The sequence below is a fragment of the Acanthopagrus latus genome, chromosome 4 (assembly GCF_904848185.1).
Source record: "Acanthopagrus latus isolate v.2019 chromosome 4, fAcaLat1.1, whole genome shotgun sequence".
Taxonomy (NCBI): domain Eukaryota; kingdom Metazoa; phylum Chordata; class Actinopteri; order Spariformes; family Sparidae; genus Acanthopagrus; species Acanthopagrus latus.
Genome location: NC_051042.1, coordinates 17,901,887 through 17,927,546, shown reverse-complemented (window position 1 = coordinate 17,927,546; position 25,660 = coordinate 17,901,887). Strand labels below are relative to the sequence as shown.

The 25,660-nt window shown below is 41.1% G+C and overlaps 2 protein-coding genes across 3 annotated transcripts in view; both read left to right on the top strand.

Moving 5' to 3' along the window:
• LOC119018279 (ephrin type-A receptor 6-like) overlaps positions 1–16,098 on the top strand; it is a 52,765-nt gene extending 36,667 nt beyond the window's left edge. The window contains exons 9-20 of the mRNA XM_037095812.1: positions 4,104–4,228; positions 4,595–4,757; positions 6,066–6,171; positions 8,250–8,320; positions 11,459–11,584; positions 12,873–13,058; positions 13,151–13,212; positions 13,310–13,519; positions 13,610–13,759; positions 13,843–14,036; positions 14,251–14,400; positions 15,226–16,098. Coding sequence (XP_036951707.1) covers positions 4,104–4,228; positions 4,595–4,757; positions 6,066–6,171; positions 8,250–8,320; positions 11,459–11,584; positions 12,873–13,058; positions 13,151–13,212; positions 13,310–13,519; positions 13,610–13,759; positions 13,843–14,036; positions 14,251–14,400; positions 15,226–15,340 — 1,658 coding nt within the window. The 3' untranslated portion in view covers positions 15,341–16,098. The remainder of the gene's footprint in view (positions 1–4,103; positions 4,229–4,594; positions 4,758–6,065; positions 6,172–8,249; positions 8,321–11,458; positions 11,585–12,872; positions 13,059–13,150; positions 13,213–13,309; positions 13,520–13,609; positions 13,760–13,842; positions 14,037–14,250; positions 14,401–15,225) is intronic.
• A 1,382-nt stretch (positions 16,099–17,480) lies between these two features.
• Positions 17,481–25,039, top strand: LOC119018518 (ADP-ribosylation factor-like protein 6). 2 transcript variants are annotated; one of them, XM_037096249.1, is made up of 9 exons: positions 17,481–17,676; positions 18,422–18,575; positions 18,803–18,864; positions 19,018–19,086; positions 19,172–19,266; positions 19,421–19,550; positions 20,265–20,320; positions 21,356–21,467; positions 22,073–25,039. In XM_037096249.1, exons 2-8 carry the CDS (start codon positions 18,456–18,458, stop codon positions 21,418–21,420), a joined length of 597 nt encoding a protein of 198 aa, XP_036952144.1. In that variant the 5' UTR covers positions 17,481–17,676; positions 18,422–18,455; the 3' UTR covers positions 21,421–21,467; positions 22,073–25,039. The 2 variants fall into 2 exon arrangements, with proteins under 2 accessions (XP_036952144.1, XP_036952145.1); XM_037096250.1 differs by lacking the exon at positions 21,356–21,467 and having other exon boundaries at positions 17,485–17,676.
• Positions 25,040–25,660: the final 621 nt, after the last annotated feature.

The window sequence follows — 25,660 nt, the reverse complement described above, 5'->3', positions numbered from 1 at the left end:
ATTCAACTCTTTGTCATTTGAGTTTGGCTTGTTTGCCGTGGCTCTTGTGAGCTGTCAGCAGTTCCACTCTTCAAGAAGCCCTTCAACAAGAATATCGATTGTATTTGAATTATTTATTCAATGTATAGATGTACATGCAGTGTACTCTAAGCCCTTTGATACTACACGTTGGTTCAGGTAGAAAGATTCACCTCATCGTGGAAATTCCTGGCTGTCGGTTTGTCTTTTTTTTGTGTAAAAGCAAACATAATTGTGTCTCTCGTGTCTTTATTATCCTGATTATTTTGTGAGAAAACAATAACAACATGAGTCATGCAAAGTTCTCACGCGATTAATCCACGTGTGAACAGCTCCCTCTGTTTTGCGGTGTCCTGATTCAGGAGATTTTCCTCTTTTTTTACTTTGCTCTCCCCCCCCCTTTTCCTCCAGTGGATTCTCTTCTGTTTTCATCTCCCTGCTCTGGGAATAAGGCTGACTTCTATTTATATGCTCAGATGCTGGGGAGATGCAACCTCATGGGATTTCTTTACAGCTCTCCCTGTTCACTCATTCTTCCCCCCTTGTCCTTCCCTCAATTCTTTCTTTCTTTCTTTCTTTCTTTCTTTCTTTCTTTCTTTCTTTCTTTCTTTCTTTCTTTCTTTCTTTCTTTCTTTCTTTCTTTCTTTCCAAGCATCTATAGTTGAGGGGTTGGATTATTTTTCCATGCTGCCAATAACCGGAGCTCACAGTCAATTATCTCTCGATGTGTGAATTGTGATTCAACCGTAATGACCATAAGTGTTTCCTTTCAGCCACTCATGCGTAAAAAGTGGGTATCAAACCAGTGGATTGATTTATCCTGCTCCTAAAAATGGCCTCTTGCATCAGAGTTTGGAGAGTTTTTCTCACGTTGCAGAAAAAGTCCACACGCACACACACACACACACACACACACACACACACACACACACACACACACACACACACACACACACACACACACACACACACACTGAGGCCAACTGAACAACACTGAACTTTATTTGAACATGACGTCTACAGTATGTGCAATATATCGTTTAGATGTGATTTAACAGAGTCCATTAAATCACATTTATAGTCACAAATTGGCTTATTCATTTAAATTCTCTGTGTATATTCGTGCTGGAGGATTTCATGAAATGAATACTTGATCATTTTAAATACTTGTAAAACTAATAATAAGCCGTCACAGGTACGACCCTCCTGGTCATAATGAAACACATTTTTGGCCTTGTTTCGACATCCCTGCTGGTTTCACACAGGCTGATCTATATTTTGTGGCTGCTCCTCACCAGATAAGTCGATGTTCGCCTCGGGTTTTCTGTGTGCCTTCACTTGCATACACTTCCACTCTTGCTGTGGATGACTGCAGATGTCTCACTGCTGTGCGCTAAAACCAAAATGAGAAGTTGCTTAAACGCGGAGTTGACGGGCAGAATATTAATTATTTCGAAATAATTCATTTTATGTCATTTTTCAAGCAAAAAAGCCAAGTATCGCAGGTTTTTACATGAGACGGAAAGTTGAATACGTTTTGGAGTTGGGACTATTAATCAGAAAACTCGACTTTGGGTTGTGAGATTAGCATTTTTCACTAATTTCTTACATTTTCTAGAACAAAAATGTATTTATTAGTTGAAAAATATTTAGTAGATTATTCAAAAGTGAAAATAATTCTATTTAATTAACTTTCATAAGGAAAACAGTGTATACCTTGCATATATATATATATATATATATACACACACATATATATACACGCAGCAGGATCTGAAATGCTCTCAGCTACCTGCCACACATTTTACCCCACTGAAAGATTTCTGTAAAGATACTGAAGTTTAATATTGTTCAATTTGTAATAATGACAGTAACCCAGATACGACACAGACGACAGATCTGCACACTAACACGGAGGAGTTTGTCCTCGTCTGCGCACATTTTGCACTGTGGTGTTCTGTCAATACGTGCTGTAAGTTTTTGTTGGCGTGTCTGCTGTTTGCCATTAATAACTGCAGCAGGCTGTCAGACCGAGAGGCTTGAGATATTCCACAACATCTCCGGGCACTCGATGCAGCTCAGAAGCCACCTGCCACCCAGGATAGAGAGGGCACATGTTACCTGGAATAACATGGCTGACATGGCAGATGGGTGAGATGAGGCGCTGCAGACTGTTTAAGAGATAGCACAATGCAAAGGTTCAGATCCCGTGTGTGCTGCTTCATGTGGGGCTTTAACTCACAACTGTTTTCATAATGGATTCATCTATGAATCGTTTAGTCCGTAAAATGTAAATATCATTGATGAAGAAAAGCTGCAAATTGTTACATTTACGAAGCAACTGATGCAATTCATTGGTTTTCAAATTGCTAAATGAATGGGGCATGGCTTTGTGCCGCTAATAGAACATGCTCAAGTTTGTGACGAGACTCTTCAGCAAACACAACACGGGCGATGAATCTACAACAAACCCTTCAAGACAAGGACAAGAAAATATGACGTGGCGCCTCTCGCCCTCAGCCTTACCCAGCACAACCAGGGTGTCTCCAGATTTTACTTCATTCTACCGTGAAGCTTTCTTGTTTCTTGTTTCTTGTTCGAAGTTGCAGAAGTCGTATTAATCAGAGACGACACTTGAAGTAAGTCACATGAGGAGGAGTGCAACCACGTTGCCACACTTTTTGCAAGCGAAAGCAAGTATGCCCGTGTGTGGGGGTGGGGGTGGGGGGCTTGAACATACTGTAGGTTCCTACAGACTTGAGTCTGGAGTCTGAATGTGTGCACTGTAGGAGGCACTTTAAATTTACATATCTGTCACCTCCAGTGCGCATTTTTTGCAGGAGTCAGCATCAGACTCTTGCTCCCTGCATGCACCATCTTTCTCTCTGCCCTTCTTTTTTTTTTTTTTTTTGTTTTTAAGCTAAAATTGTCGAGCTGCTGGACTGTGAAGCTTCCTGTCTGCCCGCAAATGGTAGCTTTATGACAGAATGTGAAGGTCGCGTCTGAACCCTAATGCATCCGACTTAATACACTGGCGCGTCACCTTTTCTCAAGTGCCCCATCCGGCCTGTGGCCTTCTGTGTGCTGAAGCCAATCTGCCTGTCTGAAGACGAGGACACTTTTAGACTTCATTCTGGCGTTGAATTTGTATTCCAGCGATGATCTCCCAAACATCACGCTCGACAACAGAGGGACTGGATCTATTAGTTTGCCAAATCATATTCTGTTCAAGCGAAGGCTTTATGAATAATTGATGGTAAATATTTGAATCTCTGCTAGGTGATTTTGTGTCTCCTCAGCAGCCTTGTGTGAAATATTCCCCCAAATTCAGCAGTAATGACAAACATGATACACAGTAGCAGCGGGTCTAGTGGTTTGGTTAACAAAAATGTTTCTCTCAGGCTGCACATCATACTGAAGCTGGACAGTAATATGGTTGTTCCTTGGCCCGGCATTCCCTTTGGGTATTCCTGGGATACTGAAACGGTTTCTCTTCCAAACGGCCAGCAGGTCATTACATTTCTCAAAAGTTCTTTTACTTGAGATGTTCTGCAGTAAGCTGCAGAGTGGAGATGTTATATTTATGTCATCTTCTTTTCTCAGGCTCTATTTCATCTATCTATGTAACTTTCATCATTTTTTTTTCCTGGAGTTGTGAAACTTTTTGTTCAAAGTTGACATCTTTCTCGTGATGGCAGGAGACACTTTTGAAATGTGTTTTGCAGTCTCTGAACTCAGTGGATTCACTTTAGAGTTCACCGGAGTGGCTCGAGCAATAAGTGGCCGGAGTCATCTGTTTCTTGGTCCCCTGGGCCTCTCAGACAGGTGACCCCTGGGCAGCTCAGTCCTGCTGCAAACTGGCCATTTTTCTTGCCTATGTTCTTGCCAATCTTTGTTCTTTGATGTCAGTGGTCACTATTTGGTGTGTCTACATTTTGGCGGACGAGCCAAGAGTACAGAGCTGGAAATATCTTAAGGGTCGATGGTTGTAAAAACATGTTTTTTATATTTACATTTTAAAACCTCCAGTCAGCCTTCTTCTCACAGCTGACTCAAGTCCCTGCTGTCCTCCACTGCGTCCTCAGGTCCTGCTCTGGTGGGTGTAGTCAGGAAGGACTGGGCCTCTCAAAACAGCATCGCCCTCTCCTGGTCACAGGTGGAACAGGCGCCCCCAGACATAGTGGACTATGAAGTGAAATACTACGAGAAGGTAAATAACTAAGATTATTTTATTTTTATTTTTTTTATTACAAGCTTATGCAGCGTATTTGTTAATGGTTAGGCGACGACAGCGGTTTGTATTACAGTCACTGCAGCAGTGAAATGAACAACAAGTGATTACAAGGACAAAGAACAATCGCTGCTCACAGAGCGATGTGCATTGTTGCCATACAAACCTCCAAATGTAAGAGCAGAGCCGTCCTTTGTTCGCCATCTGCTCAGATAGTTAATAGGATGAAAATGATGTGTTTTGTTTCAGACGTTGCTGTGACAATGGGTTTATGCAGACACACGTTTGTCTGCCAAAAACTTGCTCTTGTTTATCATCTCTGGCAATCTGTCCGTGCTTTCCTAGGAGCAAGAGCAGCTGAGCTACTCATCAACGCGGACCAAAGCCCCCAGCGTGGTGGTAACGGGCCTCAGACCCTCGACTGTCTACGTCTTCCATGTGCGCGCTCGCACCGCTGCTGGATACACAGCCTACAGCCCCAACTTTGAGTTCTTTACCACACCCGAGGGTAGGAATGTGGAGGAGGGAGCACCGGGGAGTTGTGTTTGTGTTTGTGCTCACTGTTATAGGGAGGAATGGCTCTCAAATTCATTCATTCAGTCAGCTAGATTAGTGTTTCAATGCCAGTGGATACGGAGTGTTTTGTTTAAAACAACACACGGGAGAAGATGGGCATTTAAAGCCATAGATCTGGAGTCATCTGTGTTGATCGACAACTCCATAAAAACCCGTGGCGACATTTTATGGTCATTCTTTGCCATGGATCAGTGAAACTCATCAGCGCTTCCTCAGGCATGAGCCATTTATTTAAATGTTTATAAGAGCTGTAAGTTCCCGATGCACACATAACGCTCTGCTGATTCTAATCCTGAAATATCCAGGAATGCACAGCCTCCTCCAAGAAACACACTTAAAGTGATGAATATGTAAATGTCCACCTTCAACATTCTCATGCTACCATTTACTCCATTTAAATGCTCGGATTGTGCCTCCACGTATACGTATAAACGCACCCTCTCATATAGCTTCAGGTCACACACAATACAGCCATTTTGACTTTTTTCATGTTTCTTGTGTGTTTTTTCCTCATTTTACACCAACCAAGACCGGGTCTGAGCCAGCAGTGTTCAAAAGTTATCCAGAGTTAAATGTTTTGCACATCAGGCATTAATGTGTTCATTTCAACAGATGTCACAAAAATCAGATACAAGGCTCATCAGTCAGAGCTACATCTGTCTCCTGCTACCTCTCATTTTCTAATAGGAAATAAAAACACACACTGCTAAAGATAATGGTAATATTTGCCAGCCGGTAAAAAGCAAAAATTGTCAATCAAGGAAATAATTGAATTCATGGACATTTTGTCACAAAGTTGCTTAGTTGAGTCGTGATGAACTTTTGTCAAAATGCTCTCGTGAAGATGCACATTGTTATAATAAAAAACACTTTGATGCATACATTCTGTTGTGCAGAATAGTTTTTAGTGTTCATAACATTTCAAAAGTGTGTTTAAGAAGCGAAAGCTGAGTGAGCATGAACATGTGCATGAACAGGCATTGATAGGGCCATCCACGAGGCTCTAGTTGTTGCGGTGTGTCCTGCATAGCAGCCACTAGACGGCTCTTGTCTGCAGTTTTATGGTCGATTGAGCATGTAGAATCGTCGGGGGCTTGTCAGTGTGATTAATCAGTCTGATTGAGGGAAATCAGGGAAAACGAAACAGAAAAAGAAAGGGAAAGCTCCTTGCACCTGTTCTCTGGTTTGAGCTCAGGTACTGATCGCTCTGCTTTTCTCTTTTCTGTCTCAATGTCCTCAGATCCTGATATCGCTGATCAGGGTCAAGTTCTGGTGGTCGTCACGGCGTCTGTAGGAGGCTTCTCTCTGTTGGTCATCCTCACCCTCTTCCTCCTCATCACTGGCCGGTGAGAGACACCCCCCTGTTTCACTTCGGTGCCGTCTTAACACGCCCGCACACAACTCCTTGCGTCTCCGCTCATAATCTCCTGAGTGGCGCTACAACCAGAAGTCTGTTAATGGACTCTCTTTTGCCAGCAAGCAGACACTCTTATTTTCCAAATGACTGAACCAATTTTCTGCCTAATTACTCAGCATGTAATGCATGTACCAGCAGTTTGCTCCATTCCATTAACTTCCACAGGTTATCTCAGACTGTTGTCTTCGGTCGGATTCTGGTTCAAAGGCTTTTCCCATTAGTGGCACTTTATTAATAAACAATGAAAAATGGCCCAGAGTCAGTCAACACCACGCCTGGACTTTTACTTAATTGTGATACGAGCTGATTAGCTGATCTTTAATCTCACAATTTGCAAACAGCATTTTGCGGAAAACATCTGACCTCAGAAAAGGGGAGCGATGTGTCTTACTTTACAGAAAACATTATATGCTGAGAACAAAGTGTTGGACGCCGGGCATCATGCAAATCAGTTTTGTGTTCCTGTTCCACATCTCTGTTGTGTTTTTCTGTAACACTCGTACAAGTGTTCCAAGTCGGATTCATACGACTCTTAACTCTTAGCTCATCAACACCCTCATCAGGTTCACTTTGAAAATATTTACATGGTTTAATGTTCGACACTTTATCTTTCCTCATACCGTCCCTTGTTGCAGCTCCTATTCACCCCTCTGCCTGAAGTGCCTGTGTCCTAAAGGGATAGTCCGGGTTTTCCGATGTGGGGTTGTATGAGGTTCTCATGCCCAGTCAGTGTGTTACCTGCAGTAGATGACCGTCGGCTCTCTGTTGGTGTGGAGAAGCAGCGCCGGCAGGCAGGCAGGCAGGGTTTAGTTCTGCTGAAACCGCATCAGCAGCTTGACGTATTTAAGCCACCTAAAAAAAGTCCTGCCTAAAATACATATATCCGATAAAGTGTGTGCTATGTTTTTAACATTTTTTGGCTCTTTACGTTGCAGGTAACACGCCGTGTTAAACAGCCATTTCCTTTGGCACGACATTCCCGCAACCGTACAACGTCCCTATTACTAAGCACTGGGGGAAAGTCATGGACAAACAACTTTGTATTTCAAAATATCTCAAATATTTCAACGATACTATGGATGTTTTTTGGGTGAATCTCAGTCTCAATCCCTAACCCTAACCCCTAATTGAGGCAATGTTGCTGCACAGATGAGCCCACAGCTCAGCATCACAGGTATCCAGATATTTCTCAGCAAGGTATTCCTGTTTCTGTGCATTCAGAGATGAAGATGTTTTTCATTGATTGTATTCAACCTCTCAGGTGCCAGGAATTGGCCACATCCAAGGATCCTGAACCTGAAGGGCTACAATATGTGAATGAAACTTTACAATAACTGCTTTGTCTTTAACGTCTCTTGGACCCTGGGTTAACTGAGTCTAAATATCAACGGTGGTTTTCTTAGAACAGGCTTAGAAGCTGTTTTCATATTAATGAACACTTTGTGAGTCAAGAGTATTAGCACATTGTAATCCTGTGATGACATTTATTTTCAAAGGGCAGCCCCCTTCTGTTGGGTTTTTACACAGAGAATGCAAATTGTTCTGATTCTTGAATACCAGCATTTGATTGCTACTTATGTCTCGACTCTGCCTCACTATGGAGACTGAGCCTTGAAAGCCTTGAATCTGTGGGATGCTGAATAGGATAAAAGAGGGGAAAATGGAAGAAAATATAGAGAACGACAGCTACTAAGGAATGGGTGACAGAAAAGAGGAAAATGGCCGTCTTTGCAAACCAAAAGACTGATGATTCGGCATTACAGACAGAGGCTATTTAAAATGCCTTTAAAGAAGTTCCTGCTGCCAAAAGAAAAGTGCACTTTTCCACCTTTTCTCATGTGGGTGGTAAATCTGTGAAATGTCACGCTTGTTTCCTGCTGATAGAGGCATCTAATTCACCATGCTTTTGAGCACGGAAAAATTGAGGGGGTTATTGGGAGAAGGAGAGAAGATTTGTTTTATGTGTTGGTGAATGTGATTCTCACAAAAGCTGGTTCACCCGTGCAGGTGTCAGGGGTACATTAAAGCCAGGATGAAGTCAGAGGAGAAGAGGAGGACGCGCTTCCACAGTGGACACGGTACTATATATGATTTTCTTCATAGCGTTGCGTGTGTTTGTGTTGTGTCTTCAAAAGACTGCATGCTCCAATTCCCAGGGCTTCAGTTCTCAATTTCTTAGGTTACAAGTCATGAGTCATTAGAACTGCAACGATCAACTGAATAATCGATTATTGTATTAGACCAATCATTGTTTTCTGTCATTTCTCATGCAAAAACTATCAAACAGCTTCCTAAATGTGAAGATTTGCTGCTCCTCCCTGTCATCTGTGATTGTAAATGAAGAGTCTTTGGGTTTGGAACTGTTGTTTGGACAAAAGAAGCAACTTGAGGACAGTCCTCTGGGGAACGAGAAATGGGAAATTACCATAAATAAAAACATTTCGACACCAATAGACAAAGTGAAAATAATCGTCAGATTGATCAATAATAGATTTAATCTCTGGTTGCAGCTCGACTACTTATACAGAGTCTACACACGAGCGGCCACCTTTTTTATCATGAGCAGACATTTAAATACATTCCTGATTCCTGTTCAACTCATTCTGAAGCCTGAAGGACACATTAGAATAGATATTACAAATATTTCCACAAACTTGAGTGAAGTGAATGTCTGTGGCGTGTAATGGTCGAGCAGGTGAGAGGAGCAGTCTATTGTCAGTGTGTAGCAAAATGGAGCAAGTTCAACTCAAGTTCAAAAAGGTTTCAATTCTTTTCATGCATCATCTAAATGAAGAGCAATCCCAGATCACAGGGCAGTAAATCAGCCAAATATTGATCATGTATACCAGAAAATATTAGATGATTGCAGATATATGGATATGAGTGTGTATGTCAGCCAATAAGCTCTCAGAAATATGCAGTTAAGAAGAATGAGTGTCTATCATTTTCTCGATCAGAGAAAACAGACAGGACGATTTTCCAGCTGTAATGTGTCTCACTCAGTATGAATCTTCATCACAGTTCTTTTTTAAAAAAAAAAAGTGATTCATATCAAGGTTATTGTTTAGGTTATGTGCTTGTGAAAAAAAAAGTCTTCTTTACATACTTTACATACTGGTTGATCAAACTATACTCTTGGCACAAATGCAGTACTCTGTATCTACACCAGAAATATCTCCTACAAATCCTTCTGTGTGTGTGTGTGTGTGTGTGTGTGTGTGTGTGTGTGTGTGTGTGTGTGTGTGTGTGCGTGCGTGCGTGTGTGCGTGCACGCGCACTATTGATTGTGCATGCAGCAGTTGAGCCCTATGTCTGTGCTAAATCTGCCAGCCACCGCTCGCAGTATGTCATACACCCATTATTGGATTGTGACAAAGCTTGGGTAACCGCTGTTCCGTTTTAAGAATTACAGGATTGACCCAAGTGTGGTGCTACAATTACAGATAAAAACAGGCTTATTGATTGGCCCACAGGGGGAGGCGTATCATTCTTGGGGAACAAAATGGTGTCCTGTAATTTAATAAGACACTTCGGTGAGAGCTCTTGGAGGGTTCGATCTGAGGCCTGCAGGGGCCCAAGTTGTCCTGAGACAAACCTGAATGCTCCATCGTCTGAGGGCCTGATTTGTGATTGATCCAAGAACATGACGGACTATCGTACAGGACGTGAAAAATATCGTAACATGCTGACATTCCAATAAGTGCGCATATGTTGTGTCTGTGCCAGGAAACAGACACGAGGCCCGACTCGATGTGTGCTCTACTTCTTTCTGCTTGTTGTCACGCTGTCTTCTGTGCCTTTCCTCCAGTGTACAGAACTTTGAATTTGCTGCACAGTTACCTCGAAAATGCATTTTAGGTACTTTCATTTTTGCACATTATCTGAGCCGAGCACATGTCAAAAGATGATAGCAGTCTTGTTGACACATACGCGTGCATTTAAGTGTCTTTTATCGAATGAAAACATTGTTTTAATAGTTACAATCCTTGCCCACAGTCTTTTCTTTTTTGTTTGTTCTTTGCTGTGGAGGCATCACGCAGGCAGGGGATGCCAGCAGGCTCAACAAAACTGGTAGAAAAAAAAGGTTTGTTCTATTATGGAGCTGAGCTTAGGCACCCCGGAGACAGAGGTACAGTGTAGACTCCAAAACTGGAATCCATCTCAGACGAAGCCTTCAACCTCCCTCAATATGAGCTGACACAGCTATAAAGTACATTTAGTCCCCAGCTCATCTGTTGAGGTGCACCAGGGGCGGCTTCAAGTTATCATTTGTGCCAGTCATTGTGCACAGCGCTCACTGCAACAACGTCCCCAGCCTCACAGTGAGGAGGATGCTGAAGCCTGGCTGCCTGCAATGTCTTTATACGCTGCACTGAGGCGTTTTCTCAGCTCGTTTTTTCCCCTTTTCCCCTGACAAAACAAACAGAAAAACCTTACAGCAGAATCGCGAGCGTAACATTCATTATGGTCCCATAGTTAAAGCACAGGTCAACTTCTCTGGCACACAATAGAACATTATATGCTTAGATATAACTGAAGTTACTGCAGGGCTGGAGTCCATAGATGCCATCTTCTATACAGGCAAACCTCATCTCGTCTCATCTTTCTCGTCTCTGAGATGAGATCTTCCATACAGGCAAAACTTTTGAAAGTTTTGTTTTGCATTTTGAAGAAATCATGAAAATAACAAAAATTTGGTGCACTTATTGAGAATGGGTATGGACGTGATACGTGATGTCCTGCGTGTTAATATGTCCAAGTTTTGTGTACGAATGACGTGCACGAAAAATCTAATCTGCACTCATACACATAAGGCACATATATCACTTATAAGAATATAAGAATAAGAAATCCTGATAAAATATTAGAATAAGTAAGAATAAGAATAGATAAGATAAGATAAGATAAAAATAAATATAATAAGATTCAAATAAGAATCCTGACCTGAATCTGATCTGAATCTTCTGTAAAAAACCTAACAAAGCATGTGTACATGATTTTGACTTGACTATGATTATTCTGTAAGAAGAGCCAACAAATCTCCGTAAAGAAGCCGTTGAACGTTCTACAGGTTATCAGAGTGTTTAAGGCGTTTCAAGTGTCTCTGTCTGTATTCACCCGCGTACTCTTATCTCGTCCTGAATACTGTGTATACCTGCAGTGCAACTACAAGGGGATTGTCAAAAGCTTCATGCTGTATCTTTCTGCTCTTCCAGTCCCGTTCTCCGGGATAAAGACCTACGTCGATCCAGACACGTATGAAGATCCCACTCAGGCTGTGGAGGAATTCGCCAAAGAGATAAATCCCTCATACATATGCATCGAGAGGGTGATCGGTGCAGGTAAAATAGATGTGCAGTTAAGTGTGCGTGAATTTTTGTTGTATTTATGGGGGCAACAGCACAGGTGCAAGAAGAATACATCCATTGAATATACACACATGACTGGGACTTATGGGAGAGGTTATTATATGTGTCACTGTCTTAATCTGAGTGTTGTTTCCTAAATTCACTTTCAGGCACATTTGGCATATCGTATGATAATGTCCCTCTGACACGTTTTATGTTGAGTAACGTCTTTTATTTTACAAGAAATGTCAAACCTCATAAAGTGTGAGCTTAACTTTTAGCAAACTGATTTTGAAGTAATTTATGTTGTCGTACCTTAGAGGAGCTGCGCTGCCGACTATGAATAATAATGTTAGATGGTTCATTACATTGAACAGATTGTGTCTGCTGTTTCGCCCCTGAGTAATCGTGACTGTGCCTTCCAGTTATCCAGTTTTCTGTGACATGAGTTCCACCTGGTGGGGGCAGCGGGTACCTTCATGTGTTCTATATGGCAATGTGACTACAGTACGCCGTCACAGCTTCCACATTTCTCTCTGGTTTCACTGGGATTTGCTAACTGTTTAGTAATATTAATACATCAAATATTATTTAAACATACTACAAAGAACCTTGAACTGATTATGAAACAGCCTTGATTTAATACTGGTACCTCTATTGGATGTACATAAGTAAACAAGGCCATCAAGGTTACATTTACATTAAATCTATTCAGCTACATCACACAGATCGAAAAATCAAACTCTTTTACAGTTTATGGTGGAGCGTGGACAGTGATTTGAGGATTCTCTCAGCCTCAGGGAAGAAAACAAGTATCCGCTGCTGTGCCGCCAGAGTGCAGAGCTAGAGTACAGAGCCGTAGTCTGGCGGTACAGCAGGGGACACTTCTGTATTCTTTGCCAGGCTGTGGCTGGGGTGGGTGTTTTCTTCAGTATCCTTTGGGCTCTTTGCAGACATCCCACTTCGCTGATGTCACTGATGCGCGACAGATGGGTGCCAGTGATGTTCTGGGTGGTTTTAATCACTGTTGAGCCTTCTTGCCCACGGCTGTGCAAGAAACAGACCAGTTTCTAATGTTTTCCAGGATATTTTCAGGATATTTTCTATTACCAGCTTGTGTTAAATGCTGGGCAGATGTCAACATCAGTATCTTGATGTAGCTGTTGCTATTTAATAAATAGCATATATACTTAACTGTAAATGTAATATTGCCTGGAACATGTCTTATGATATAAGAGAGATGATATGCCCGTTTATGTGGTGTGTTGTGTTGTTTCGACAGGTGAATTTGGAGAAGTCTGCAGTGGTCGGTTGCGTATACCTGGAAGGATGGACATCGCCGTCGCAATAAAGACGCTTAAAGGCGGCTTTATGGATCAACAGAGGCGAGAGTTTTTGCGTGAGGCTTCGATCATGGGACAGTTCAACAACCCCAACATTATCAGGCTGGATGGAGTAGTCACCAAGAGTAAGTTCCATATGTCCAACTGATCATTATTTGAATGTAGCCACTTTTCTCTGTTCCCTTCGCAAATAACGCCTTTTACCCTTTTCCCTCAGGCAGACCGGTAATGATAGTGGTTGAGTACATGGAAAATGGAGCGCTCGATTCGTTCCTCAGGGTGAGAGGAGTAAAATGTTCACAAATTTGCGCCCATCTCTTAAAGATGTACAGTTCTTCCATGCATCATGTTTGTCCCCGTCTTTTTCTCGCTCCAGACCCGGGACGGCCAGTTCACAGTGCTCCAGCTGGTCGGCATGATGCGGGGCATCGCAGTAGGCATGACCTACCTCTCAGAGATGGGCTATGTTCACAGGGACCTAGCCGCTCGCAACATCTTGGTGGATGAAAACTTGGTGTGCAAGGTGTCTGATTTCGGCATGTCCAGGATCCTCGAGGATGACAGTGAGGCAGCCTACACCGCTACGGTGAGTGTGTGGATTGGACCGTCACTTCAGGATGTCACAGTTACTGAAATGTTGAATATATGCTCAGAAAAAGTCTCATCTGCATGTCAGGGAGGAAAGATACCAATACGCTGGACGGCTCCAGAGGCTATTGCTTATGGGAAATTCTCCTCGGCTAGCGACATATGGAGCTACGGCATCGTCATGTGGGAAGTGATGTCCTACGGTGAGAGGCCCTACTGGGAGATGTCCAATCAAGACGTAAGTCGCTGAACACATTAAGACTCCATCACCGCTGATGCAACAAACACAAAGAATTTTTTCTCAACCGATGTTTTTCTCAGGTCATTTTATCGATTGAAGAAGGCTACCGTCTACCAGCACCAATGGGCTGCCCCGTGACGCTGCACCAGTTGATGTTGCACTGCTGGCAGAAGGAGTCCGGCCAGCGTCCGCACTTCAACAGTGTGCTTTCTTTCCTGGACAAACTAATAATCAATCCCAGCAGTCTGCTCACTCTGGTGAATGACGTGCAGAGGTAAAGGATCAGATCACACAGACACTCTGTGACAGTGACGGTTTTTACGTTTTAGACCAGGATAGACATGTTTTGTAAACTTCACAATACCATCTTTAGCATACTGTGTGATTTTTATCATTGATTACTTCATTGTTTTAGGTTCTTGTGCAATTAAAAACCCGTAATCTAACTCCTCTTTCTGTGTTCCTCAACTTCCTGTTTGTCATCGCAGTTTCCCTGACTCCCCGGAGGACATGCCGGACTACCCTCTGTTCATCTCGATTGGCGACTGGCTCGACTCCATCAAGATGAGCCAGTACAAGAACAACTTCCTCGCAGCAGGATACACAACACTGGATTCCATTTCGACCATGAGTATAGAGTGAGTGATGACAAATTACTCAGAGTGCAGCTCACAGTATCTGAAAGCAATTGTAAGGGACGTGCGCTGACATCATAGGATGGTAACATTCTGATAAAGTCGATGAGATCCATCAAGAACATATGTTTGTATCATCTATGCCCGTTTTTTTTAATTTGATGATGCCATAATATTCTTCATGTGTCCTGGGTTACCCTGCATTCATTTTCTCATCAAAAGCCTGATGAGTATATAACTAGTTTGATGAATAATAGTTTATGCCAGAGATTCATGCAAGGTCACACCAGAGGGAAGTACTCTTTGGCATTTTATGCAGTAGTATTTAACATGAAAATAGTGTTGCAGGGTACTTATTATTTTATCATCTTCAGTCTTTAGAAGTCACTCTTCACTCAAGAATCTCAGACCCCCGCTATGGTTTTGAAATCCTCCCTATTTTTGCGGTCTTAGGGTTGACAAGTGTGTAACACCATGTTACAAATTGCATGTGAGAAAAGATTGATTTGCAATAAATTAACTGATGAAAAGTCAACCAAAAAAGTACTTTCATCCACCCTGCGACGTCAAAGTCAAAACAAGCTGTGTACCGAGAGTTTTGCAGACTTTTGTTCCGACTTGAGGCGGCTTTCAAGTGAATTTTCATTCTGACACCACATGAACACACTGTTTGTCACTTTCACATTACCACTACAACTACAGCACTATTAGGGTATATTGTCCTGCTATGCTAAATATGGCTATATCCATGTCGTCACATTTTTTACAGTATGCTTCTTGCAGGTTAAAGACACGTTTGTCATGATGTTCCCCTTCTTCCCCCTGCAGTGACATCAGGCGCATCGGAATCTGTTTGATTGGTCACCAGAGGAGAATCATAAGCAGCATACAGTCTCTCCGCCTGCAGCTTCACCACATCCAACAGAGCGGCTTTCAAGTGTGAGACCCTTTGCACAAAGACAGACAGTGGTGTGTGTGTGTGTGTGTGTGTGTGTGTGTGTGTGTGTGTGTGTGTGTGTGTGTGTGTGTGTGTGTGTGTGTGTGTGCGCGTGTGAGCTGGGAAACAAACCGGAGCTCCTTGGCATCATCATCAAACTAACTGCACAAGCACCAGACTGTTAGGTGTAGCAGGTACAATACGCTCCTCATGCGAGAGCTGCTAGACCACAAGTCATCATCTTACGGATCATCGTCACCACAGCCTCCACAACAACAAACCTCTGTCAGCGTTGGCCTAATGCGGCCTCTTTGTTATCTCAGCAAATACTAGCATTCACTTGAATATAGGACTTCTTCTCTCTAGTGTCTATTCAAGTGTTCACCAATACCTCTTCTCTTTCCAAGTGACAATCCAATGGTTTCTATTGACTTTGATTGGTCTCAAGTCTTGTTACCTCATGACCAGAGAGGACGTGGACGGGATTAACAGGTACGGTAACGTGTGGTGCAGCGTGCGAGTCTTAACAACAGCCGTTTTTTGGGGTTTTTTTTCAGCTGGTTAATGAAACAATTCAGCAGAAACACAGAGCGACAGAATGGTGAATACAATCATGTTTTTTTGAACTGAAGACCGCTGAATGTCAAAAGATTTTATAGAAATGTACGTTCTATCCTCATGATAATGCAGTATGTCTCGTACAAAAAGTCTCGTGGAAGTTGTTTGTTTTATTCAGTATGTTTGTTCCTTAATAAACGGCCCTATTTTAATACTTTGTTTTTTCCTCTCTGAGACTTTAACCAAACCAGGCCGGAGCGTATCTCTCCTCAAAGCAGGTTGATTAGCACACACACACACACACACACACACACACATCCATGGATGCACACTCGCTCGCTGACAAACACATGAACTATGACTGTGTCCCACTTACTGTCACTTAAGAGACTGACACGTTTTCTGGACATGAAGAATTGTCAGGTGAGTTTGTCAAAGAGGTGCTTATGGAAGGTCACAGAGGCACAGCCTCAAGGGGCCAACACAGTGGTGAAAGACAATGTGGCACACACATTTTCTTAACACTCCATACAAATTCATGTCGTATTATATAGCTTTTAAACAAAGTTATATGTTCTTCAAGGTGCTGACCATCTTTCGAAGTAAATCAACAAATGTAGTTGCAGAATCTGGAAAAAGGTCAATAAAACAGTTTAAAAGTGATGCAAAAAATGTGGGATGATAGGGTTAAGTTGCATTGTACATTTTTTTTCAGTTTTAACTCCACAAACCTGAGAAATAATTTGCAATAAGTTGGTTGCATTTGTTTTGTAGATAATTTCATCAAATACTTATTATTTTCATAGCCTTAAAGTACTTAACTTATGGACCAGGGTTGCCCAACGTGAGGCCCTGAGGTAAAATGCTCTTTATTATCAATCGTTTTTCATAATCTGAGCTCTCCGTTTAGGAAGTCAGTCAATTAAGGGATCTTGAGATCTTAGCACCACCGAAGCCCTGAGAGGCTAGTAAAAAAAATTAAAGAACTTTGACTTTTTTAAACTTGTTTTAAGTCATAAACATCGGAGAGAAAACTATTTAGGATCGACTAAATTGTACAAGCATTGCTTTTTCCTCACTTGCTTTTCAGGGCTTCTGTATAACTTTACACATCCACTTTGGCTCGTAGTCCACCATCAAGTTCCGTTTTTGCCCTCTAGGTGAAAAGGTTTGACCAACCCCTGTTAAAGACTTATTACTGTTTTTTTACTATCACTATTTATTTATTTATTTATTTTTACCTTGTACCTATACCTAGGTTCATGTTGCCAGTGTGGAGTCAGTGTGACAGTACACTGATTAGGATTCTTAAATGTGTGTTTCTGAGACTCTCATGTCGTTGTACATGCAATATAAATGTCGCTGTCCAGTCAAAACCACTTATTCCCAAAATGTCAAACCCTATTGTACTCTAACTCTAAATAAATCAAACAACTAGAATAATCAAACGAAAAATTAATCCAACAACAAACAGTAAGCTCAAGCAACTAGAAATGTTGTGGTGACTGTATCACTGCAGCCCTGTTGCTTGTGTCAGGACCACACTGTCAGGTGTGTTTCACTGTTTGTCCTGCAGGTGGCAGGCTCGAGTCCGCTCTCTCGGTCTCCCAGCAACACACTGTAAATAACTCTGTTTCCCCTGTGAGCCGAGGGAGCATGAAAGAGAGGAGAGGAAAGGAGAGGAGAAATGAATGAAACATCGGTCTGACCCTGCTTATTTCGTGAGCTAGCAGAGGGGAACGTTAAGCACAACCTGGACGCAAGAACGCAAGGCTGAATCACAGGTGAGAATCCAGGCTGGGGAAGGATAAGACAAGCTAACAAGCTAGTACGCGATAACGTCACCCGCTAGCGTATTAGCTTCATCAGTATCCCCATAACGTTATGCAAGCTAATTTGCGTTTCAGGCTTGTTCACCTCATTCCGTTTTATTTCATGTCTGACGTGTAAAACTGGCGATATGAATCAGTTACCAGAGAGCAAGTGTCTAATGCTGAAGTCATATACTTCTTGTGTACAATAGTGACAGGCTAAACGCTGGCTAAGGCTAGCTAGCAACAGAAACAACAAGAGATTAACTAAATAGCTGTTGGCGAATGGTAATTACGTTACACCCTGGTGAGAGCCCACTAAGTATGTCAGCTTAAGCTACGGTTAGGGAATAAAAGTCGTCGAGAGATAACTCTTTTACTTGGTTATATTTTGTCGATAGTTGCATTGGAGAGTTTCTCTGTTGCTAGTAAACACGAGCGTCTTCTCGCCGCAGTCAGCTTTAACTGTGTTAGCTTAAACGGCTTCTGCCAGAGTAGCGGATGCTAATTAGCAACCCAGCTAAACACCTAGCGCGGTTGCATTAGGTGCATGTACCTTCATGTACAAGTCAAATGAAATGTCAGTGTAGAAGCGCAGAACCACTCATCTCATTAATATTTGTTTTATTTCAGCTGCCGATGGAGCCTATAACAGCCTCTGTAAAAGATGCTGTTACTTCCTAACTTTCACTGTACCTATGGTCCTTTTCTCTCGTAGATCAAACAAAGAGCTGATGGTTGCTGGCTAGCTAATGGGGCTGTTTGACAAGTTGGCAGGATGGCTTGGGCTGAAGAAGGAGGTGAATGTGCTGTGTCTTGGTCTGGACAACAGTGGAAAAACCACCATCATCAACCACCTGAAGCCCACTAATGTAAGTCTGCCCAAATGCTTTCTAACACAACTGATCTGAGAAATGTTTGTTTTTCCCTCACACAGACACACAGTGGTTTTGATGTACCCACCAAATTAATGATTATTCAGTATGGTGAACTAGCATATTTATGTTTAACTTGCAGTGGATTTAAGAAATGTTGCTAATTTGTGCTTCCTATTTTGTTTAGTTTTGTTAATCTATACTGTATGTGTCTTGTCTTTCAGGCCCAGGCACAAGACATTGTCCCAACTATCGGCTTCAGCATAGAGAAGTTCAAGACGTCCAGGTTATTGTTTGACAACTTGTTGGACTTTTAAAACATGTTTTCTCATCTTCTCATGGTTGTATTTTTCTGTCTCAGTTAAACCAATCTAATCTTACAGCACATTTGATGTATTCTGCTCATGAAGATTTTCTGTCTTCTCTTGTTCTCTTGTAGTCTTTCCTTCACCGTGTTCGACATGTCTGGTCAAGGTCGATACAGGAACCTATGGGAACACTATTACAAGTGAGTGTTCTAGTGACACACAAAAAACGTGTCCTGTTTGCTGTCTTTACACACACTCATTTCTGTGATCTCTTCAAATTTTCAGGGAGGGCCAGGCAATCATATTTGTCATCGACAGTGCGGACAAACTGAGGATGGTTGTAGCCAAAGAAGAACTGGACACATTACTAAACCATCCTGGTGCGTTCATGTACATTTGACCTGATTCTTGAATCTAGGTTCGAATCTCTGCCATTATTGTTTCCAAGTTTACTTGGTTTCACAATATTGTTTCTCTGTATTAGAACTGAATTGCACTAAATTTCTGACATTATCTCTCTTACTATCACTGCAGACATTAAACACAGGAGAATCCCCATCCTCTTCTTTGCTAACAAAATGGATGTCAGAGATGCTCTGTCTTCAGTCAAGGTCTCACAGCTGCTGTGTCTGGAGAACATCAAAGACAAACCCTGGCACATCTGGTATGAACACGCTAATTAATTTGCCAATATTCCTGTATGCCTGTGTGACAGAGAAACAGTTATCATGGACAAATTGTAATCAGCTGTGACATAATCCTGTAGTTTTTAAACCACACCTCCTCTATAGGAGACACCTGAACTAGCTGAATGAGTAAACATTATGCTAGTAAAGCAGTCACTTGTTTGTCATATCAAGGTTATGCCTTTTATACGGATCTTGGGCAAATACCTTGAGGCATATCTGTGATTGGCAATTTGTAATGATTTTTTAGCTTTAACACTTTAAACGCAAGAAATAGTGTAAAACATCTGATGCAGCAGTTGCACATGCTGCTCTCCACCTAGACTGTGAACATTAATTGCCTACAACCCTGTGTGAGTTTGTACAGATGGTTAAATCCAAACATGACAGAAGCAACATAGTTACTCACAGAGTGAACCTTTTTGTCTAGTGCTAGACAAATTGCTAGTGAATGCTAACATTTTACCAGCCTTAATAGATGATCATTGTTTTTACGCTCGTGAGTGCTAACTACTAGCCAGTCACATATTTTACAAGTATTTCGCTGTTGGCTGGTCTGAATGTTGTGACCTGATTACTTTGTACAACTTGGATAAAATTGTCATGATGTCCTCACTTTGGATATTTCTTCTGACAAAGCTGTCAGTTTCAGATACTGTTTTATTTAAATGTGATGCATTGATACGTTTCAGTGCCACCGACGCTCTGAAAGGAGAGGGTTTACAGGAGGGAGTCGACTGGTTACAAGGTACGATATGTGCTGAACGCAGTTTGGTGGACAACAAAGCACACGCCACTTTTTGTCTTTCATTAACTCATCTCTGCTAAGTTTGCATCTAAAGTTTACCTGTGGATATGGTGACAGCAATGTAGATACTATTCTATATAATCATCATTTGATATATTAGTTCTTCTGTGTTGTGGACTTTAATTATTTCTATAACCTCAATTTCAACATGAACCAGTGAGTGCAGACATGACGATGTTTGATTAGCAGCAACAACCTTGTGTATTTTTACTCCAAACATGATCCTCTCATCAGTTGGCCTTTTAGTGTATTGTAGGATGGTGTGCAGTGGCTTATTTGTTAAAGGGGCTCTGTGTAACAGTTTGTAGCAATGTACATGGCCGTATGTGAGCAGGTTGTAATCCAGTGTGAAAAATGAGACCTTCTCTGGATCTCCTGGTTGCCTATAGAAGCCTGGGGACAATGTGTTTTAGCTGTCAAATGCTGCTGGACTGTGGATTTCTTTGTAAACGATGCATGTTGTCAAGTGCCTTGTCTCAGTGCCTCTGTCTGCTCCGCTAACAGAGCAACAGCAGCTAATGTTACTTAAGAAATGCAGTCTGCTAAAATAATGATAGGGCCGGCTACCAGCGCAACACAGAAGTCCCACAGAGCTCATTTAATGATCAGGACCTTTTCTAAGGGGAATCTTACGAATGTTAAGATGTCTTTTGTTTTTTACCACATCAAAAAGGATCATATGTTTGTTTGTGTATTGCATATCTGTGTATGACTGGGGGATATACAGCACATAACTTTGTATCAGCCTGCCCAGTGTGGTCTGTTCCACCAGATCAACATCGTCTTCTTTTCTTTTTTTGTCATGTTTAATGCTCTCATTCAAATCATTCCATAGATCAAATTATACAGTGAGTACTTGGTGTTTTGTGAGTGCTGTGTTAATGGTACAGTGTGTAAAAGATGGAGTATTTAGCGGCATCTAGCTGTGAGGTTATAGATTGCAACACTCACTCGCTCACCCCTCCCTTTCCAAAGAGGCTGGCAAAGCTCCAGAAGCTACAGAGGCCCTCATGGACAAGAAAGTTGTTTTCTTAATATGAACTCGTTCACAACAGCGTTGAGTATTTCTACTAGTTCAAGTGATGAGGTAAAGATATATTTTATTATTTCGTCTATAAAACTGAACGGTTTGTCTGTCACATTAAGTCATTACTCTGACTGTGTTTGACATCTGAAATATCAAAAATAGCTCCATGTGTTGCCTTACTCCAATAGATGAGGAATAAATCTAAATAAGTCCTGCTAAAGTGAAATTACCACCATTCTGTGCTACTGTAAATACATAGCAATGCAACATAGAGGCCACTGTGGACGTGGACCCGCTCTCTATTTAGATATAAACGGCTCATTTTAAGGACTCTTATTGTCAGGTGATTAAACACTTAATAAAACATGCTTTTGTACATTAAATTCCAATTCTGCCAAGTCTGTCCGGCTAGATGCGACTACATATTACACACTGTACCTTTTATTTACAATATTGTGTTACTGTTAAGCTTTAGAATGTGTTATTTAATTTCCTTACCATATTTTCTGTGTTACAGTGGCTGTAGTCTTATTTTAGTCAAATGACCCATAGGGATTTTCTGGACTAACAGTGCAGTGTGAATCAAGGGTGCCTCAATTAGGCTGTTGCTGCTTTTCATGGTGGTTATATTTTGCTGATTCCCTGCTTTTCTCATATTTTTCCAGATCAAATCAAAACAATGAGAACGTGAGGGCATGAAGACGGACAGGCGGGAAGTACCGTAACATCATCCATGGAGGTCTTTCATGAAAGATGGGTTGAGCCTGTTTTCAGAAGTACAATGAGATAGTAGTGTCTTTAATGTGGTAATCAGATGGATCTTGGATGTCACTCGAAAAATGAGAACACGATTTGATTCTCTGATAGTCACGTGTCCACTGACAGGACTAAGTCAATGCGAAACACACATTGGCTGAAAAATTCTTTAAAAATGGCCCCCATTTATCAATATCTTCAGCTGAAACTGAGACAAAGTTATTGAGCTTCTTCATTTTAGGGAACATGAATACCCCAGATGTCTTGTAGAAAAGACATATTGTTGGTATGTGTCATATCTTTTATGTTGTAGCCCTTAAACTGTCCCGTGTCTAATAAATGACATGCACCACTTTCCTTGAAGAGACGAGAACTCATGGTTTTTTGCCGTTTGTCCACAGGCTTACAAATACCAATCTTAGCTAAACTATTACTGTCCGTCTCCGTGATCTTTATATATTCAGATAATGTATCCAAAACAACCTGTAAGGAAGGTTCTTTAGACATGATTTCCACTTCTAAAATATGCCAAACGCTCCATTTTCTTATCTTTGTTTTCCTCCGTCTCTTAGCACTTCTGTAAATAAACCATTATTCATGTGTGAAGCACCCCAAAAGTTCATGTACCTCTTCAGTGGAGGCAAAGTTTCTGATTGACAAAAGCCAAACATCCATCTCACTGTCTCATTAAAAACAACAGTTACTATTTCTTAACTGCAGCTAAATACTTCATGCAGCTCTGCTCGTGTTCGATGAATGTTGCTCTTTAGTCAAGTTGATGTGAAAATATGTTTTGCATATCGAAGACTGAATGTTTTCCAGAACCCAGTAGATTGTCTTGTACATATTGTTACTTGCAAGTAAGTGGTCACATATCGTTAACCTAGCTGTAACAACTGAGGGAGTGATAGTCATAAAGTGAATGTCAAGTCAATTAGCCTAATTAGCTTGCAAAGTTCGCTTTAAAATCCAAACTTCAAAAGCTTTTTTTTTTTATCTTTGCCTTATTTCATTGAATGAAAAAAAAAATGTAGTAAAACAAATTTTACAATTTACTAATGGTACTTCAGTGATTCAAAGGCAGACAACAACAAAAAAACAAGAACATCTGCACAACGTATTTTCATGCAGCCTTTGATCCTCTTGTTCGGTCTCTGACTGAAAGCTTGCATTAAAAACCACTTCTGTACAGATGAGAGTGTGTGGTCACCTCGAACAAGCTGCACAGTAAGTGAGAGGTGTTTCACTGTGTACGAGAAGTCTCAAGGCAAAAAGGAATAACTGACAATGTATGATAAAATATTTTAAAATGATTATATTCGCTTTTATATATTTTAATATTTCATAAATATCTCATCTGTGAACTTTATTTTTCCTATTCCTACAAGTATCACAAATGGCAGAAACTACAATACAGCCTTGAAACACTGAATCAAAAAAATAATTATTTTCCCCGAAAAATAATACTCGGCGCAGAACTGAATATATACAGAAAGGATCAGGGTAACAATATTTTTATAATAGGTGGTTTAGGATGTTTAGATTTGTAAGAATTTCCAACTGGTTAAATACTGACACATCTTGAGTGGACCTCTAAAGTCATGTCTTGTTTAAAAAAAGATATTTTTCATGGGTTAATATATTAACTAGAGGATGTATTGCCAGAGTGTGTGCGGTGCAAACAATTCCTGCTAGGTTTTGTGAATTTAGTTCTTTAAGTTGTGAATGAATGAACATTTTTACAGATTTACCAACCAGAGAAAACCTCACAGATACATGTCTCATTAAGTTAAAAAAAAAAAAAAAAAAGGTAAAATGATTAAGTACTTGACTGATTTGGCTTAAAGCAACATTTTGTACGATTAGGTTTCCCCCACAGTTTCTGTCAGATCACTGTCAAGTCTCAGGTCTGTGATGATTTGTCGGACATAATGTAAGTGCTAACTACAAACAAAACGCATCACAATGTTATGTCCCTTAAACTTGTATCGTGAACCAAACATATTGTACCATCGGAATGATTTTGAAGCAACTTCATGTCAATTTGTTTACCTTCAAATAACAGCTTCAAAATCATTGTGATGGTACAGCGTCTTGTAACAGGGTGAATGGTGTCTCTGTCTCAGCCCCTCCCCCACTTGTTTCCACACTGTGTGACTTCAGTGAGAGAGTCGGATCACAGGGTTATACATGTTTACTTCAATATACGAGTTTAAAACGTAGGACATTGTTATGATGTAATGAGTTTTGTTTGGAGTTAGCACCTACACTACATCTGTCCGATTGTTACAGACCTAGGATTTGTATTCATGACAGTGGTGTTGCACTCAGAACTTGTGGCGGGCGCCAAATCATATGAAATGCCAATTTCTGCATAATGTTGCTTTAAGATAAGAATCGCAAACTGAAAAATCTGCTTTTGTTTCTGTTGGTATGTTTTAAAATTGGGACATCCTGAAAGTTGAGTGTAAATGTACTGTAATTACATTATAAATGTACATTTCCAGTAAAAGTCTGTTACTTTTATCCTGCTGCTGTATATGTATTTTTATATAAACATGTCCAAGAATTTCACTCAGAATGGCTTTAAGGTTCCCACATTGTTTTTGTAGAATTTTGTTGTAACAGTGAGACATTTCAAAGAGGTGCTTCACTCAACTTTCATAACCTCCAACCATCCGATTTAATACTTTGAGAACAACAAGAGGGTCCTTGTGAGATCCTCCAGACGTCTATTTCAAAGCAAGGAGCCTCCGAGCACCTTTAGCGTCAGACAAGTTGTAGACCCTTTCTTTACACTATATCATTGAACAGGCTGTCTGTACTTTGTTTTTGACATTGTATGTGTTTAAAGAATAAATGTGATGGAAAATGAATATTGTTTTTGTCTCATGCTGTCTGTGGGTCTGCTCTCTCTGTCTGTGTGTACGTCTCTCTTTCTCTCACGAGCATCTTGAGCGCTGCCAGCAACAGCTGCTCATTAAACCTCAAGTCCTTGGGCCCTGAACACATTATTTGGTGGAACATAAACATTTGTTGATACAAGTTCAGAGGATTCTTTTTTATGGTTTAATCCAGACAGTTCATCATTTTGCAATGATCTTTTGCTTTGTATCTGTTTATATAATAGCATAATTGAGGAATCTGTGTTTCTGGCTCGCATCATCCAGCCACAAATACATAGAGGCTCAGCTTCAGTGCTTGGCTTGATGAAGTGTCAAGGTCACGTGCCAGCCATCTGTCAAACATGCAGTTAGGGAGCTTTCCAGCTGTCTAGCGGATGTTTTATATTTTGGCATCGGTGTAACATGGTCAAGTCAACCATATTCTAATTAATTAACTTGTTAAATTGGCCTTATTTGTAATTTTATGCTCAGTAAATTGAGGCTCCACCAAATGTTGTACAACTGAGCCGTTCAAGCGGAGTCGAATAAATATTATTCCGTAATTAAGAAAAGATATTGGTAGAAGAGAGGAAGAGGTTCATCAGGAAATGT

Excerpts from the sequence above, each read along its gene's own strand:
- LOC119018518 (XM_037096249.1), top strand. The coding sequence starts at position 18,456 with ATGGGGCTGTTTGACAAGTTGGCAGGATGGCTTGGGCTGAAGAAGGAG. Across the intron at positions 18,865-19,017 it reads GAGAAGTTCAAGACGTCCAG|TCTTTCCTTCACCGTGTTCG; the intron begins GTTATTGTTTGA and ends GTTCTCTTGTAG. Across the intron at positions 20,321-21,355 it reads GGGAGTCGACTGGTTACAAG|AGGCTGGCAAAGCTCCAGAA; the intron begins GTACGATATGTG and ends CCCTTTCCAAAG.